At 40.2% G+C, this 17,308-nt stretch overlaps 1 protein-coding gene across 1 annotated transcript; it reads left to right on the forward strand.

Annotated features, from left to right (window-relative positions):
* The first annotated feature begins 790 nt into the window (after window positions 1-790).
* Window positions 791-15,985, forward strand: LOC125544472. Its single transcript, XM_048708180.1, has 27 exons — window positions 791-1,126; window positions 2,101-2,260; window positions 3,319-3,411; window positions 3,799-3,901; window positions 3,995-4,157; window positions 4,696-4,870; window positions 5,793-5,912; window positions 6,023-6,610; window positions 6,682-7,269; window positions 7,476-7,544; window positions 7,868-7,981; window positions 8,076-8,318; window positions 8,636-8,683; window positions 8,762-8,902; window positions 9,744-9,896; window positions 9,975-10,037; window positions 10,129-10,239; window positions 10,328-10,411; window positions 10,515-10,562; window positions 11,245-11,319; window positions 11,901-11,996; window positions 12,277-12,357; window positions 12,437-12,508; window positions 12,857-12,901; window positions 13,774-13,857; window positions 13,949-14,052; window positions 15,283-15,985. Exons 1-27 carry the CDS (start codon window positions 1,002-1,004, stop codon window positions 15,401-15,403), a joined length of 3,867 nt encoding a protein of 1,288 aa, XP_048564137.1. The 5' UTR covers window positions 791-1,001; the 3' UTR covers window positions 15,404-15,985.
* Window positions 15,986-17,308: the final 1,323 nt, after the last annotated feature.

Here is a 17,308-nt window from a genome sequence, read left to right on the forward strand (position 1 = left end):
CCGGTTTTCCATGTTTCCCTGCTCAAGAAGGTGCTAGCCCCTCATCACCCAGTTCTACCCCTACTTCCTTCCCCTGACGACCAGTTCCAGTTTCCTGAACAAGTGCTACAACAAAGAGTGGTACGTCGTGGCGCTGATTCGGTTGTTCAAGTACTGATCAAGTGGAACTCAGCTTCGGTGGATCTTGGGAGGACAAGATTGCGCTGAAACAGAGGTTTCCACGAGCACCGGCTTGGGGGCAAGCCGTTTCTAAAGGAGAAGGGGTTGTCAGCGACCAGAGCGAGCGCCAAGACCGGATTCAAACCACAAGCCGGCCCAGAAGACAGCCTCGCCCATCGGCTCGGCTTGCCGGCCCAGAATGGGCCCGTTAAGAGTTGTACTTATACGTGTAAGCGATAAGATTCAAGCGACGGCTGGCAAACGGCTAGGTAGCGTGTGAGTGCGTGACTTGTAAGCAGGGTCTTCTTCCTCTTGTTTAGGGGGATGGGGTGTCAGAGACGCTGGCCATTGGGCGTTGCCAGTGACTTTAGTCCCACCTTGGATATGGAAGGGGGCTAGGACCATCTTATAAGAAGTGTCACACTCCCTTCAGGCTAGTCTTTTGGGATGTAGTGAGTTCTTACTTATATTGGTGTGTCCGATGCGCACCGAAAACGTCCGAACATATGCCGGAGGTTGGGAGCTGGGCCGGGTACGCTAACAAACTTACACGTGGGTCCCGGGGAAACCGCAAGAGGGCCCACCCGTCGGCCTCCCCAGCGGCTGAAACGCGGCCCAGCACTACAACCTACCTACTCGCTCCTCCTCGTATCCCCCGTGGCCCGCGCCTCGCTGCGCTCCTCTCGCCGTCGCGCCTCCTTCTCCACGGCCGCCCAAACCCTAGTCCAATCCCATTGCCACCGCCGCCGCCGCCGCCGCCGCCTCCTCATCCGTACCGCAAAGCCGAGACCTAGCCCGTAAGGCGCCGCACCAAGTAGCTAGGGTTTTGGCCGCCCCGGGCCATGGAATTCGAGGCGGACGGCGCCCGGTGGCCGGAGCAGCGAGGCGGCGCTGCCGAGGCGCCGCCGCCGCCGCAGGAGCGCGGCGAGGTCCCCTCTCCCCGCTTCGATTCGTCGCGTGCCCTAAGGTGAGCGCCGGGGCCCTATCCCGCGCCGGGGCCCTATCCCCTTACCTGACATATGGAATACCCATGCACGATGAATGATTTTCTAGGTTTACGTTGGCTATGTTCAGGATTTTGCTTTTTTTAGTTTGGTTGGAGCCCATGCTAGTGAACTTGCTCGGAAAGTTGTTTTAGTATTTACTAGTAGATGCATGCGAGCTTAGCTCTGCTCTCCCCGGAGGAGGTACAGCGTTGCTCTCCGAGAATTTCGTGAGCAAGGGCATGAGCAAGTTGTGATCTTTATTAGCAGGGTTTATGGTCTCTTAATCTCCAGGGAATTATTAGTTCTCATGTTGAAGCCTATAACTGGCAGTAATATGAGCATGAAATACCTCCGTTTGAATTGGCAATAACCTGAGAACATTTATGTGGTTTCACTTTCACATGTATAAGAAATAATATCACACCTCTTTCTTTGACAAAATAATATTATAACAAAATGGAGCAATGAAGGACAATGCTGTTTGCCGTGCCTCTTTGTCAGTAATTATATTGAAGGACAGGACAAGACCCTGGAGTGGTAAATAAAGAGGAAGAATTGAGGGTTGTGGAATATGCACATAATCAGTCGCTCGTTTGAATAGTCTATATGGCCTTGATGAGGGTTGTGGAATATGCACATAGTCATTCACTCATGTGAGTAGTCTTTAGGGCCTCGGTGAGATTCTTTTTGTCAAAACAAAGTCGTATTTTAGGAGCATTCGTGTTTAGATGGGTATATTATTTTTATGCCCGTGCATAGAGGTGTTTATTCATTGAATATAGATTATTTGCTGATAGCTTAATTTTTCTTGATTCATGCTTTTTCTTGTATGACAAACCTTTCAATTTATGGTTTTCCGGTGGTAAAAAAGAATATATAATGCTTAACTCTGTCCCCTGATTATTACTTTTAAGAATTATTTCAGTGGTACTCATGGAACTATTTCTTATTACAGATTGCTGACAGAGCTTGACAGTAATGTAACAGAAGATTTGGTTGTGCTCATGCCAAACTTGCTGTCATTTTTGAAACATGACGATCCTGCAGTTGTTAAGCAATCTATAGCTAGTGGGACAAATTTATTTGCTGCTGTATTGGAAGAGATGGCACTTCAGGTCTATTTTGTAAAACAGATATTTATCAATGAGTAAATAAATCCACTGTTGTAACTACTACCTGCTGCGGTGTTGCTGTTGTTTGATGAGGTTATTTTATTTGCTCCTCCTAATTCTGTTGGTCTGCTGGATTGTGTAAACAATTTCCCGAGTGAAAACTACGCCAAAAGAAATACCTGACATAAATTGATTTCCTACAAAGAGGGGTTTACTACCTCCAGTTGCAGTTCATTTTGTTTTTTGCACTCAACCATCTTACACAGTCATACCAATAATAAAATGGTAATAAAAGCACTGGATTCCTCTGTTCATATCTCCATGAAAAGAAAATACAGCCTAAACGTTTCCCAGTTAGAGATTTGAAGTAGCCTTTTTTGTGTATATCTGTTATTGCCCAGTTGAATCCTTAGCAAATAGTTCATTCCTGTAGTATCCATGATCATGTTCATTCACTGACTGGAACCATAAGAATTTTTTAGCAGTAAGAATATATTTTGTTTTCATGAAATCTGATTCTACAAGCTGAATGAAACTTCTAGAAAACTGAAACCCATTAGATAAGTTACATATTAAACATACATTTTGTACCGAAGTATTAAAAATTGTTCTGCAACCTAATGGTATTTTGTGCAAACACTTGAGCTTCATCTAATCAAGAACAAAAGAAACATGTAAAAAAAAGAACAAAACAAAGCTTCTTCCATCAGTCATAAACTAGTTTAACTACTGCATCATATAATGGTCTTAGGTTTGGTTTGATATGTATTTGTGTAGACTAATTTTTGAATCATGACTTTACCGTTAACACAGGTCAAGGAGGAAATTTACCTATAGGTGGAGTAGATAAAAGAAAACTCATGACCTCTTTTCCTAATTTTTAGTTTGTTTTGAGGATACAAATGTTTGTTTGGATTGTATGTTGCTGAAGTCTCCAAAAGTTTCCTGTCTGCATCTCTTTTGTTACTTATTGATCCTTACATGTTCGTTACTTGCTAAGGATAGCTTAATTCTTCTCCTTAATCTTAGCACTCACTTTGTCACTTGAATGCTAAATCTAGGTTAACGAGTGTGGAAGAGTTGATGCTTGGCTTGAAGAGATGTGGGCTTGGATGAACCAGTTCAAGGATGCAGTATGTGTTATGATGCGTGAGGTTAGTTTAATAAAAGTTATTGCTGATATAGCCTTATGAAATTTCAATAATGTCATGAAATTGTTGCTGTTGTGTTATCATATTTGCGAGCAGTATTTAGCACATCATTGTTTTAGCAGCTAAATCCGTGGATTTAGCAGTAAATCATGTGTACATATCCATGTTGACATGTAGCTGGCCTTTATTGTACTGTCCTGATCTTTTAGCTTAAATCCTTGGAAGGGATTTTGTGGATAGCTGTGACTGTATGTCTATGTTACGCCGCGCTACAGTGTTTATGAGAATATCGTAAATATAATGACAGCTGAAATGACAGCCATCGCTGTAATGTCTGCCATTTCTAGTCAACTTACTGGCTAATACTATTATTTCTCTGACATGTAACAGCCTGTTCCTATTGCATCTAAACTACTTGCTGTAAAGTTCATTGAAACATGGATCTTGTGCCTCACACCTCAATCCAACAGTGACCGAATGCAGCCAATCGAAGGTATCATTTACCCGATTCTCGATCACAATTAGACGGGCCATATTGCCGAATGTTCTTTCAAACTAACCAATCACATATTCACTCTACAAACAGGAAAGAATCGTAGGTTTGATGCTTCACGACTAGCTAAATTTCACCCAAGCCTTGATCCCGTTGTTCTGGAAGCTGATGCAAACAGGACTTTCATCATCCTTGTGGATATTGTGCAATCAGCTTATGCTCATAGAGGATCCTTCCTAGTTGGCACCATTAATTCGTAAGTATTTCTACCAGCTGTATGACTTAAATGAAGTGGAAGCTGTTCATTTCACTCCATTTCCAGCTTTCTTTCTTTACACTACTCCCTTGATATGTTTGGACCACATATTTGTCCTGAATTCTGAATTTGCATGTAATATTATCATAACTGATGTAGCCGTTTTAGTGGCGTTCTACTCTTTTCACCCCAAATTCCCATAATGAAGATCTATATATGAAGAAGTTGTTCATCTCACCTCCATCACCAGCCTGCCCTCTTTTCACCAGTTCCCTCCATGGATGGATATTTGATGGTATCTGCTAAGTTGTTTGCTAATTGGTTTATTTAATTCATGCCATCAATTTCTCATATGGTTTCCGACCTACCCACATGTTTATCTGATTTTGCTGAATTTGTAAGTGATTTGTCATAATTCTAAGGCCAGTCACTTTAGTCGTGTCCTACTCTTGCCACTCCATGTTCCCACTGTATATGTGCTTTGTGATATAAACATATTTGTTATTATGAGAAATATAAGTTTTTGGTTACATGTCAGTCTTGCAGCTATTGGAAAGAGTAGGCCGGTTTACTATGACCGTGCCCTTTCAGTGTTGTTTGGGTTTGACCCTAATTTGGAGACTTCAAAAGGAGCTCATTCAGGAAGCCTGAAATATTCCCTGAAAACAGCTTTTTTAGGGTTTCTACGTAGTCCTTGCCAGGCAATGCTTGAGGTGAGCTCACCTTATTTAGCAATGTCTTCTTCTACCATGTTTTGAAATTTCAAGTACAAAAATACTTATGTCGGTGATGCATTTTATTTTGTTCTTTCCGACTGCCCATGTTACAGTTTTTAGTTTTTTACTTGTAGATCTAGTTGAGGTAGTGTTGTTAAACTATTCAGTTGAACAAACACATTTCATATCAAAAGTCATCTGATTCAGCTAAACGAATGTACAACTGTTATGGTTTATTATTAGAAAAATCTTGCTTTAATTGCACATTCCATCTCATGATGTTGTCATGCATGAAGGCCACACTTGACATGTTCAGTCAATGTATTTTTGTTTTTAAACTCTTTGAGTTGTATCTGCTCTAATTTGTGAAATGGGTAGTTGCTTCATGTCTATGGAGCTTGTGCTTTGTCATATGGATAGCCACAGTGCTGATTGTTTTTTCTTTGGTTCTAGAACAGTGACAAATTTGGCTATGAAAACTTGAAGTTCATTGCTTTAGGTCCATTTACATGATTACATCCTATTTTTCTTGATGGATCATCGCTAGTTCCTACTCGTAAAAAACAATGATAATGCTCTCATGGCTCACGTGTGCGCTAGTGGTTATCACTTCATTGATTTTTTTAATATGCACACCTATGTAGCTTGTCACTTCTTCGCTGTATCTGTTTATAGGATGCACTAGATTTTATTCGCTCTCTTCTGAGACGTGCCTTAATTTATTTGGAGCGCTCATACAATATTTTGCCACTGTTTTCTTTAATTACTTATCATATTTGTGTAGAATTTGTACATATATGTTTACCCTATATTGTTTCCTTAGTATTTTTGCTGAACTTAATACCTTTATTGTCCTGAAATTGGTTTTTGATTGTTTTATGCTACTTCTCAAGTTAACCATAGCCATTTCTCTGGACAGTCCAAGGACGTTCTAGTAAGGCGCCTTCGAGCTCTGAGCCCAGGTGAAGCAACAGAACAGATTATTAGGCAGGCAGAGAAGATGTCTAGAAATATAGAGCGCGCTTGTCGTACTAACAAGGTATATGTGTGAACGATTATGTGGTTGGTCTTGATGGATTTGGCATGTCTGATTTTAAAGTTTATTATAGGCTTTTTGCGATGAGTTTTACTGTGTTCTCATATTAATAGGACGAGCATCCAACATGGGAGATGTCGTATGGCGATGTGAATCGAAAGAATTCTACAGGCAGATCAAGTGACACTCTTGCTATGGCCGAGGGCATGGCTAAGAGAGCAAGATTTGATAGCTCTGCAGCTTCGAATCCCCTAGTTCAGGGAATACCTGATTATTCTGATATGCAGATTGAAAATGATGCCAATATGGGTCATTCCTCTGACCCATCTCTCTTGAGTACTGATGTATCTCCTGTTGAAAAGATGATTGAAATGATAGGTGCTTTACTTGCTGAAGGGGAAAGAGGAGCTGAATCCCTTGGTATTCTCATCTCATCAGTAGAGTCAGATGTCATGGCTGACATTGTAATTGAAACAATGAAGCATCTACCTGAAGCGCCATTTCCATTAGCTAGAAATAAGAGTGTCCCTCAACCAAATTTGCAATCCCCCTCCAATCCCTCGACAGAGAATTTACCAGGCAATCTGCACTCTTTGCCCTTCACGGCACAATCAGTACCATCGGCAGATGGAGCAGGCATTTCACCACCTGAGGTCCTTGTCATGCCTGGTGTTTCTGATTCAAAGCGTGACCCAAGAAGAGTACGATCTATCTTTACTTCAAATTTTATGAAGTCACAGAAGTTCCTATTGTGAAAATGTATGTGTTGCAGGATCCTCGTCGCCTTGATCCACGGCGAACAGTTGCACCTGCTGCTACTAGTCCCATGCAGATGACGGTGGAAATTACCAGTGTGCATCAGACAAATTCTTTGTCAAATACACTTTCTCCTCTTCATGGGAAGATTGAAAAGTGTGCAGATTATTCAGCGGACCCACCAAAAAATGAAGATGAGGAGCATCCATCTTCGAAGCCTCATCAGCCAATGGACGAAGAGAGATCTGAGTTTTTGGATGATTCCACAGAACCAGAGACAAAATTTGAAGTGTACCTACCAGTGGAAGCCGGATTTCCTTCTTCTGATGTCAATGAAGAGATGAACAATCCCTTGACACCAGAAGCTATTTCAAACTACGGATCTGATAGTACGGATTTGGAGGTCGGTCCCTTTTCACCAGTCTCCAAGACATCCACACCAGAGGATACTAATCATGAGTTGCCTCTTCTTCCATCTCATTTGGAATTAAGTGACAGTGAGAAAATCTCACTGCACAAATTAGCTATTGGGCGGATAATTGATGATTACAAGAAAAATAGCATCAATTCAAGATTTTCCTTGCTCGCTCATTTGGTTGCTCAGGTATTCATTTGGAGTTATAATATCTGTAGCCCTATTTATTTGTTTTGTTCCTGAAATCTTTTTCTGTAGACCAAATGCGTAACACTTCCAGTTTGTAGTTTACTTTGCTAGAGTTCTTCGAAATTACCGGTGTTAATATCGATAATTTATATGCTCGTTCCGCCACAAGTAATATTTTCTGATTTTCATCATCTGTAACTGGACAGAGTACTGCTGATGATAATATTATGGATTTGATTCAGACGCACATTATCTTGCATAATCATGATCAAAAGGTACTTTATCGTGGTGCTCTATATCTTTATTTATTCTGTGTTGCCTTCAGCTTGCATACAGTTGTGCCCACCTGTCCTGAGCTTGTGGTACTTCAAGTATGCTTCAGGTTGTGATTATGCTGGTAAATCAAGGTTTTACACAATATAAACTGACCTTGAACACATTGTGCTGTGTTTGAGCTGGTTTGGCTTGTGTATTTTCTACTTATAATTCCCATTTCTCAAACAGAACACGAGTCATCAACTCATCATGATCTATCACACTGCATATCAAGTAGTATTTTTCACACGATTCTCACTTTTGTAGCATGTATTTCTCCTAGGGGCATGAACTGGCTATGCATGTGTTGTATCAGCTGCAGTGTGTCAATGTTGCTGATGCTCCAGAAAGTTCTATATCTATTTCTGAACATTACGAGAAGTTCTTTATATCACTTGTAAGTTAGCACATGATATTCAGACATCTGTTCATTGTCTTCCAGCTAAAAGGTGAACTTACGTGCCATTTTTTTCCATTTGTTTTGTACCCAGGCAAAGTTGTTGATTGACGTGCTTCCTGCTTCAGATAAATCTTTCAGTAAACTTCTATGTGATGCCCCATGTTTGCCTGAGTCTCTGTTTAGATTCCTTGAGGGTCTTTGCATGTCACAAGGCAACAACCAACAAACAAAGGACAGTGAGGGTGACCGTGTCACTCAAGGCCTGGGAACAGTATGGAGTCTTATTTTAGGGCGGCCTCCACTGCGGCAAGCTTGCTTGGATATTGTTCTGAAGGTTTGTAATGTTCCCCTTTCAACTGGTAGTATGACTGGCATTTACAAATTTGCAATTTCTCTGAGGTTGCTTCTGTTATTCGTGGCCTGCATTCTGGTGTCGACTTCACTAAATTATTTGACCATCAACTCTGTAATAACCCCATGTATTCTAAAGATCAAACACTCAATATTTCATGATTTTAATTACTATCTTAGGATAACTTTGATTTATGACACTACAAATCTGAGTTCACAACAATGACATGTTTTTATGCTGCTGGTGTCACATTATTTACCATCTCAAACTATGCCTCACTTATTGTGATGAATTTGCAGTGTGCTATTCACTCTCAAGATGAAGTCAGAGGAAAGGCGGTTAGATTGGTAGGCAGCAGCATCCATTAACTGTTTCTTTTAATATAATACTGCGCTCCATAATGCTGATACATTTATATTTCTTAGGTTGCGAAAAAGCTCTATGATCTAACATATGCATCAGAAAAAGTTGAGCAGTTTGCCACGGACAGTCTTCTGGCAATTGCTAATAAGCATGGTGTGTCGACAGATGTTAACTTCACAACCTCAAAAGAATCTACATCTGAGGTAATTCTTGATGATTGGGATCCTTGTTATGGTTAGCATTGAGTAGTCTAGCATGCACTCATCTTCTCCCATAGGAATGGAAAATAGATACTGATTATCTGACTTGCTTGATTACCGAATTCAATAGCAAGAAATACGGGTTAGGGTTTTTATCCATTTAGCTTCTTCTGTCAGAACTGCGGTTTCTTTATATGCATGAAGGTCACGGGCATCACCCACCTTATCATTGCCTAATTGGCTAAGTGCTCCAGTGGAAATATGAGACTGAATATGGATATGCCTTTGACTTTCCCATCCAAAATGCTGTATTAGCTGCATTTGAAGTCTAATAATTTGATAAAGCAACATGAATTATTTTGTTGTGGTATGCCTAACTGTCTGAGCACTGTTTTGTTATAAGTGCATTGCCTACCTTTCCCCATCAGCTTGAGCTTTTGGGTGAATTGGCTGGTGCATGCAATTCTACATGTTATTAGAGACAATAGGTCTAGAGTAAGACCGGCTGGCGCAGTTTGGATAAATAAATAAATTGTAGTTCACTTTCGGTCCATGTTTAGGCCTGAGGTAGCCAAACGTGAGGTGGAGTGTTGAAGTATAGTGCATTGCTCATCATTCCTAATCGGCTTGAGCTTTTGGGTTAGCGTATGGCTTCTCAGTTCTCACCCTTAGCTACAATTAGCTGTGCCGAGTTTGCTAGGCCCCCCCCCCCCCCCCCCCCCCCCCCCCCCCCCCCCCCCCTCTCATCTTCTCCAGAGAGTGATACAATGTTTTATATGCTCTATGTACTGTATTTCGGCTGATCGGCTGAATGTTTGAGTAGTATATGGCTTTTATGTAACAGGTTGAAGTAAGCAACCAGGAAGCTTCAGTTAGTGGTTCCCAGATTTCGGAAAGTGGATCTACTAAGACCTCTCTGATTTCACCTAAACAATCAGCAATATCGGTATCCGAGGCCAAACGCCACACTTCATTATTTTTTGCACTTTGCACAAAGGTATCCTCGTGAGCATACCATTTTGTCTCTTGTATATTTTGTGTGGAGAGGTACTAAAATCTTTTTGCCTTGTTCCAGAGACCTACTCTTCTTCGACAGCTGTTCAATGTTTATGGAGGGTCTCCAAAAGTTGTTAAGCAGGTTTTACTTTTAACTTGTGTTGTGAAGTTTAAAGTGTTTAAAAATTGACTACTGAATTACTTGCCGCACATTTTGGTACAAAATTGTGCAGTGTATCCATTGGCATATACCTACTCTTGTAAGAAATCTGGGATCCTCATGTCCTGAGATGCTGGACATTATCCATAGTCCACCTGAAGGCAGTGAGGAACTTGTTACTATGGTATTACAATTTATCTCTGACTTCTCTTTGTACATTATTGTGAAACATTGAAGTTGATTATGTGTTTTGCTTCATTCTATTCTCAAAGATACTGCAAACACTGACCGAAGAATCAAATCCTTCAGCCAACCTGGTCGTGGCTGTTAAACATCTATATGAGACCAAGCTGAAGGTTTGTATACCTTTTGCTTACATTGCATACTGCCTCCAAAACGATGGTTTGTGCCCTTTTATTAGAGCAGCACATCTGCTGAATTTTGTATTTTTCTCTGCAGGATGCGTCTATTCTCATTCCATTGCTATCCTCATTTCCGAAGGAAGAGGTATTGGTTTCTGTTTTTTTTATATGTATTATGATGTCTACATCTTTACTATAGCTCAGAAGCAGAAATGCTGTCACTGACATGCTAATGTTTGTAAGAGCTTGTACGCTCTGCACAATCTGGACCAATCATTGCATCGGCAAAGCAGCAACTTGATTGGGACACGTTATATAATTAACAAGACAGAATTTGGGTATTTAGAGGCTAATAGTGAAAGGATTTCATAATCTAAAATCAGCAGACACAAGCACACTCCAGGCATAACAGTAATTTAAAAAAAAAGATGCAATGATTGTTCTCTGAGGTCACAATGGTTCATATGTATGCAGTTTTTGAACTTTACACAGACTCATAATTCAGGCCAACTTTGACCACTTATTCTATTTTATTTTAATACTTGGAATATCTTTAAAAAGTGTGATTTTTTTTGGAGTTACACGTGTTTCGAGAATGAAACATTAAACGTGTTTCGAGAATGAAACATTATTTTGCAGCTGGTAATAAATGCATGTTATAAAGTCATTTGAAAAATTCTCAGAGTATAGTTTATTATCCACCTGTTTTTTTGTATCCATTGCATTTTTCACACTTTATGGTTTTCATGATCATGGATTTCATTTATTCTTTAAAATCTTCATTTAGTAGCATATTTATTTATTTTCTTGTTTCTTTGTGGTCTCAGGTGCTGCCTATATTTCCGAGACTAGTTGATCTCTCACCTGACAGGTTCCAAGACGCACTTGCTCGGATATTGCAGGTTGTTTTACTTTGCTTATTAGCAACTCCATTAGTTGGTATTGCATTTATATATGATGCCATTTCATAAAAGTTGTTTCGATAGAGTACCTCTATTGGAATATGTTGAGACCAACATAGCTGCCACCAGTCACAATTGATCTTGGAATCACAGTAAATAAATTTTTTCATATGAAATGCCTGCATACATTCTTGCCTCTTTATTTCATAAAATTTGAAGTTACAATACCCACAAGCAAGCAAATAAAAATGCACAAGTTATATAAAGTCAATGTTTGAATAGATTAGTGCATTGTACACAGTGCTGATCTTCGTCAGCATATATGTCCTATTCATTCTGGGAGCATGTTATCGATTTTGTTGAATTTGCTATATGTTTCTGTGATAGCTTCTGTGAAACAGTTTCTTTTTAGCTAATGCAACCTTTCTGTTATTTTGTATGATTTTGTATTTTTATTTACAATGGAACAGCCCTTGTATGTGATTTGTTATTAAAGGGGCACTCTTTTAAACGATTTTAGTGAGATATGTCATATGTGTTGTTTTCTCAACCTTTGAGTTGACTGGCTCTGCTTTCGACAGGGATCTGCTCATACTGGGCCAGCGTTAACCCCTGCTGAAGTTCTGATTGCAATTCATGATATTAATCCAGAAAAGGACAAAGTTCCTCTAAAGAAGGTAATTTTGTTTCCTATTGTTTCTTTTAATGCTGTCTCGTTATATTTAATATCTCTTGAGCATATTCTCAGCATGTACAGATAGACAAAGCTTCTTTTTGAGTACCTTGTTCATTTTCTGACTTTCCATAATCAATTCAATTCTCGAGTTATATCGGACACATGTGAATGCCTAGATTTTCTAATCAAATACATACACATGCATTTGTGACGTGTGATGTTAGTTTATTTGTTGTCCTGCAGTTTTAATCGATCACTGATGGAAATGAACATATTTTCAGGTCATAGATGCTTGTACTGCTTGCTTTGAGCAGCGCACGGTATTTACTCAGCAAGTTCTAGAAAAGGCACTAAATAAATTGGTACTTACATTACCACTGTTATCATGTGCAATACTTTCATGTATATTCCTTTTGCTTAGTTGTTCACCCTGTCATGCAGGTCGACAATGTACCGATTCCTCTTCTTTTTATGAGAACAGTTATTCAAGCACTCGATGCTTTCCCAGCTTTGGTATGTTGATGCTTTGATAATTTATTTAGGTGCAGTGAATAATATCTGATTCTAACTGGTAGAAATTAGAACTTTTACTTGCCTATATCACTTTATATCGTGACTTCTAAATCTTTGCAGTCTTTAGTATAAACTGAGTACTTGCTTAGTTAGTGTATATATTTGCAGCTTACATTTCCCTTTATGTTGCGTGCAATGATTTGATTATAATTTTATTCCACAGAATAGAAACAATTCTTTCTTGCCAGAACACTTCCCATCTTTGCAATGGACTTCTTTAGGTCAAGACAACATCGAAGTTTGGATAATATTGTTTTTCAGTGATTTGATCATGCTTTATTTCATCAGGTTGATTTTGTCATGGGGATACTTTCCAGGCTTGTCAATAAGCAGGTTTGTGAATTTCTTGAGTTTCACTGTGTTTGACTCTACTTGCCTGTTCATTGATTGACCATATGGGACCCCTGTTGAATCATGATAATATTTGCTTCAATAGTCAGATAGTTAATTGTAACAGAATATGATTATCTTGTACTCGCTCTGTCCCAAAATAAGTGACTCAACTTTGTACTAACTACTAAAGTTAGTACAAAGTTGAGTCACTTACTTTGGGACGGAGTATGAACAAGCTAGCCAGGTGTTCTAACCTAAGGTTTTATTTGGCCTTTTCTTGGTTCAATATTCTGTATAGCAACAAAAAAGAAAAAAAAACATTTTCGGACGTGTGACAACACTGAACACATGGAAATGATATATGTAGGTTTGTCTCGAAAAATCCTTTCACAATTTTTATCATAAACAGAAAAGTGCAAATTGCAGCCCTCAATAAACAGAAAGGTGCAAATTGCAGCCCTCAACTCTTACATGAGTCTAATTTTTAAACTGGAACTTTAAAACCGCCAGCACCTTTAATTCCATGATTTTGATAGTTCAAGGTTTCAACCAAGATGTTTTTGGGGATCATGATTGTGACTCGCGGGTTGAAAACTGTGCCTTCCCTTATAAACATATCGCAATAGTAACTAGTGGTCAAAGTTGCGCTTTAGAGTCTGTTTAGATGTTAGAAAAGATAACCATCTGTGACTGATGTACAGCAATTTTGTTGTATTCAACAGATTAATGATTTCTAGAACATGCTCATGTTAAACATTTTGAGTGTTTATCTTGTTTATTTTGCTAGAAATTGTGAGATGAAAGTTTGTTAATCAGTTTTTAACCTTTCAGGTTATATTTCTTAAGCTTGAGTTTTTTCTCTCTTGCTGCAGATCTGGAAAATGCCAAAGCTGTGGGTTGGCTTCTTAAAATTGGCATACCAGACTCAACCACGCTCTTTTGATGTTTTACTACAGGTATTAGTATTTCTTTATTGTGTTACTGAATATATCCCTGGATATATGTTCTTGTATTTTTACTGATATGACATCACGATGCTACATGTAGTTACCTCCACCACAGCTTGAAGTTGCATTGAATAAGTACCCGAATCTTCGATCACATCTTTCTTCCTTTGTTAATCGGCAGAACTTGCACAACAAGTTGCCTAGGTACTTCCTGTTGACCTTAACAGCTCACTTGAATGCTGTGGAACTCTTGTTAACTTGGGCACAAAATAATTAATCTTGCATTTAGGTGCATTAAAGGCTGATTTTCTAGAAGTAGTAGCTATCTACTCCCTCCGTTTGGAATTACTTGTCGCAGAAATGGATGTATCTAGATGTATTTAGTTCTAGATACATCCATATCCGAGACAAGTAATTCCGAACGGAGGGAGTATGTAACAACTTATCACTGTTGTATTAAATAAATTGCTGCACTGGCAAACATTTGGGTTGCTGCTAATAGTTACTTAGGGCTTCTAAATAGTGTAGCTAATGAGCCTGGTCTGGGTATACTTATATTGCTGTGGCACTGCTTGGGCTCGGTACTTCAATGGTGCTTTGTGTGGAATTTGTAGCCTTGGTAAAGTTGAGTTATATTCTGGGCCTCCTCAAGTAAATCTCCTGGCTATTCTTTTTGGAGTTTGTGATGTATTATTGTTAATTTGTTATGCTATGGAGTTTTTATGTGGCTCAAGCACCAAGTTAACAGCGCGTTGCCTAGGTGTCCCGAATCGATAAGGCGCTTGGCTGTGGTTGCAGTGGGTCTGCCGAAGCTTGCTAGCATATGGTTTCTCGCTGTGTCATGTATGACGTTGCAGGAGACCGGGCGGATGCTAGGATGTCTTGCAAAGGTGTATTAAAGATGCATTGCCAAAGCAGATGGCGAGAGGGGGAGACCAGGGGGGCATAGAATCTCTTCCATCCTTCCGAAGCATCTGATTTAGATCTGAACACAACCCTCTTCATAGCCATTAAGCCATCTACTCAACTCGCAATCATGGGTTTCATTGTTTCTTTCATGCCTGTCTCATGGTCATCTCCAGCAATTTCTTGCCCCACCCCTACACTACTCCCGAATCTCGAACTACCCCTTTGTCAGTGTGGCAGTGGAGAGACCTTTATTGCTCAATAATACAGTTGCAGTGACCTGTATAGTTTTTACATCCATCGTCCTATTGTGGAGTTCTAAACCAAGAAAGAGTAATCACCTTTCTTTAGAGTGTGCCATGCTGGTTCTGTCTAAGTTGCTTAAGAGTTTTATGCCCCTCAGTTGCATTAGACTCATGTCATAATGTTGTCAAAATAGATTATGTTTCCCAAAACTCCCAAAATATCTGTGGACATTCAGTTTCTCTAATTTCTAACGTGTCTTGTTTGATGATTTCTACATGGCAGACATACTTTGAATATTTTGGGCTTCCTTAACGAACCACAGCAGGCACCAATGCCATTTGCGCCCGCTGCATTACAAACAGCAGACACGACTTCCTCTCTTCCTGGTGCAAACATAATGTGAAATCTGATGATGGAAGTCGTAGCACCGATCAGGTGCAATAATGCCTTGTTCATCACAGGTGGACATTCAGAGATATATGGGCGTGGAATGACACAAATGAGGACGGCGGTGCCCTTTGATGCGTTTGCAGTTAATGCCTCTCAGCAACTCAACAATCTATCGCGGTTACTGACTAAAGGGTGGTCTGGATCGAATGTGGTTGATTAGAGGGTGGTCTATTGTGTTTGTGCTGGAGCTATTGCTTCTCCGAACACCGGTCACTCCCAAGTTGTATAGTAGCTGTATCCTTGTGGTAAAAAGTAGTACCACTTGCAGGCTGAGGCTTATGTGGCCACCAAACGGCAGAGCTAGTGATTTACAAATGGCCAAGGGATATTATTTGATAGGCATGTCTTACTCCAATGAGGACACTGGGGTACTTGCAGCAGCATTCTTTTTGCAAGGAGCCCGCAATTGACTGACTGACGCTAACCATTGCTGCAGTCCTAACAGTTTGTCTGTGTGTTGTAATATTGTATATTAAATTAATTGATTTAGTTAGCAAGAATATTTACTGTCATATTTAATCAAGGCTTTTGTCAGTGAATGTGTTCTTTTGTTGTTGTTGAGGGAGCGCAATCATGGTGGTTTATATTTTATGTGGAAATAGATGTAGTACAAAATTTGCTAGTACATCCACCGAAATTCCCGTCACCATATTGGCCTACCTAGGGCCATACTGAAAACTAATTGAATTAAGATTGTGACATAAAAAAAGGTACATTCCTCGTATATAGAAGAATTGCCACCATTCTTGCAGCCCATATCATTTTCCAAGATGAGGCCGTCTGTCGAGTCCTCAACAAAAGAAATATCACGGAAGGCTGGTGCTAGGAAGTCGCCACCTGGGTCCTGAGCCTTTGCCTTGATCAAAAGTTGCATCCACATTCTGTTTTATGAACCCTTCTTTTGGTTTTTCCAATCTGTGTCTTAGTGCCCGATTTCTCCATTCCTTCCTCAATCTTGAGAAGTTCTTCGCTAGAGTGGAAATGGCCTGCGCCGAACTTGTGGGTTCGTCAATATTTTCTCAATGTGTGAGTGTGATGCTTCGTCGCTCCCACCAAGTATACCACACGACCACAGATCCTCCATTCCTCTCCTGCATGCACAAGTCATTCACCATACCTCCAAGGCCTAGGATACACAAATTCTCACACACCCTCGGGCATAAGGAGAAGGCATGGCCTATCCTCTCACAATCGGCTGTGCATAGAAGACATCGAGAGGTTGTGATTTTATATGACGCTTGGCCAGGACTCCACAGAAGGTAAGCGCCATGTAACGATTTCCAATAGTAAATTTTAATTTTTGTTGGCGCGCGTATCGTAAGGGTCGACCAGATGGGACTAGTACTTGAGCCTTCATTGGAGTTTGTCCTGCTCAACTTACGTATGTGTTGGTCATCCCACTCTGCGTGATACGCTGTTCTGACCGAAAAAATTCCGTTCTTGCTGAAATGCCATGAAACGAAATCATCATCCACCATCCTCAGAGCTACCCATGCGTTGCACGAAACATTAAGATGCATTTGTATGAGTAGTTTATCTTGTGGAAGAAAAGGATAAACGAGGAAAGTCCTTATTTACAAATGTGGAGAGGGGTGTGGGTATCTTTTTGCAAAATTGCCATAGTTTTCTTCCTATCCGCTGGATAAAAATTGGAAGGCCTATATTGCAGGATGGCAGGCACACCATCATCATCAACTTTGTTTTTTATAACATATAACAATAGAGATAAATATAAATATAAAATAAATATAAGAGTAGAGAAGAGAGTAGAGAAGGCAGGGACGTCGGGAAAGGATCGCGCGCACGCGGGAAAAAGCAGCCGGCGCGCGCTAGTTTTGGCGCGCGGCGTTCGGCATGC

Source organism: Triticum urartu, chromosome 3 (assembly GCF_003073215.2).
Source record: "Triticum urartu cultivar G1812 chromosome 3, Tu2.1, whole genome shotgun sequence".
Lineage (NCBI taxonomy): Eukaryota > Viridiplantae > Streptophyta > Magnoliopsida > Poales > Poaceae > Triticum > Triticum urartu.

Excerpts from the sequence above, each read along its gene's own strand:
- LOC125544472 (XM_048708180.1), top strand. The coding sequence starts at position 1,002 with ATGGAATTCGAGGCGGACGGCGCCCGGTGGCCGGAGCAGCGAGGCGGC. Across the intron at positions 5,913-6,022 it reads GCGCTTGTCGTACTAACAAG|GACGAGCATCCAACATGGGA; the intron begins GTATATGTGTGA and ends TCATATTAATAG. Across the intron at positions 7,270-7,475 it reads TCGCTCATTTGGTTGCTCAG|AGTACTGCTGATGATAATAT; the intron begins GTATTCATTTGG and ends GTAACTGGACAG.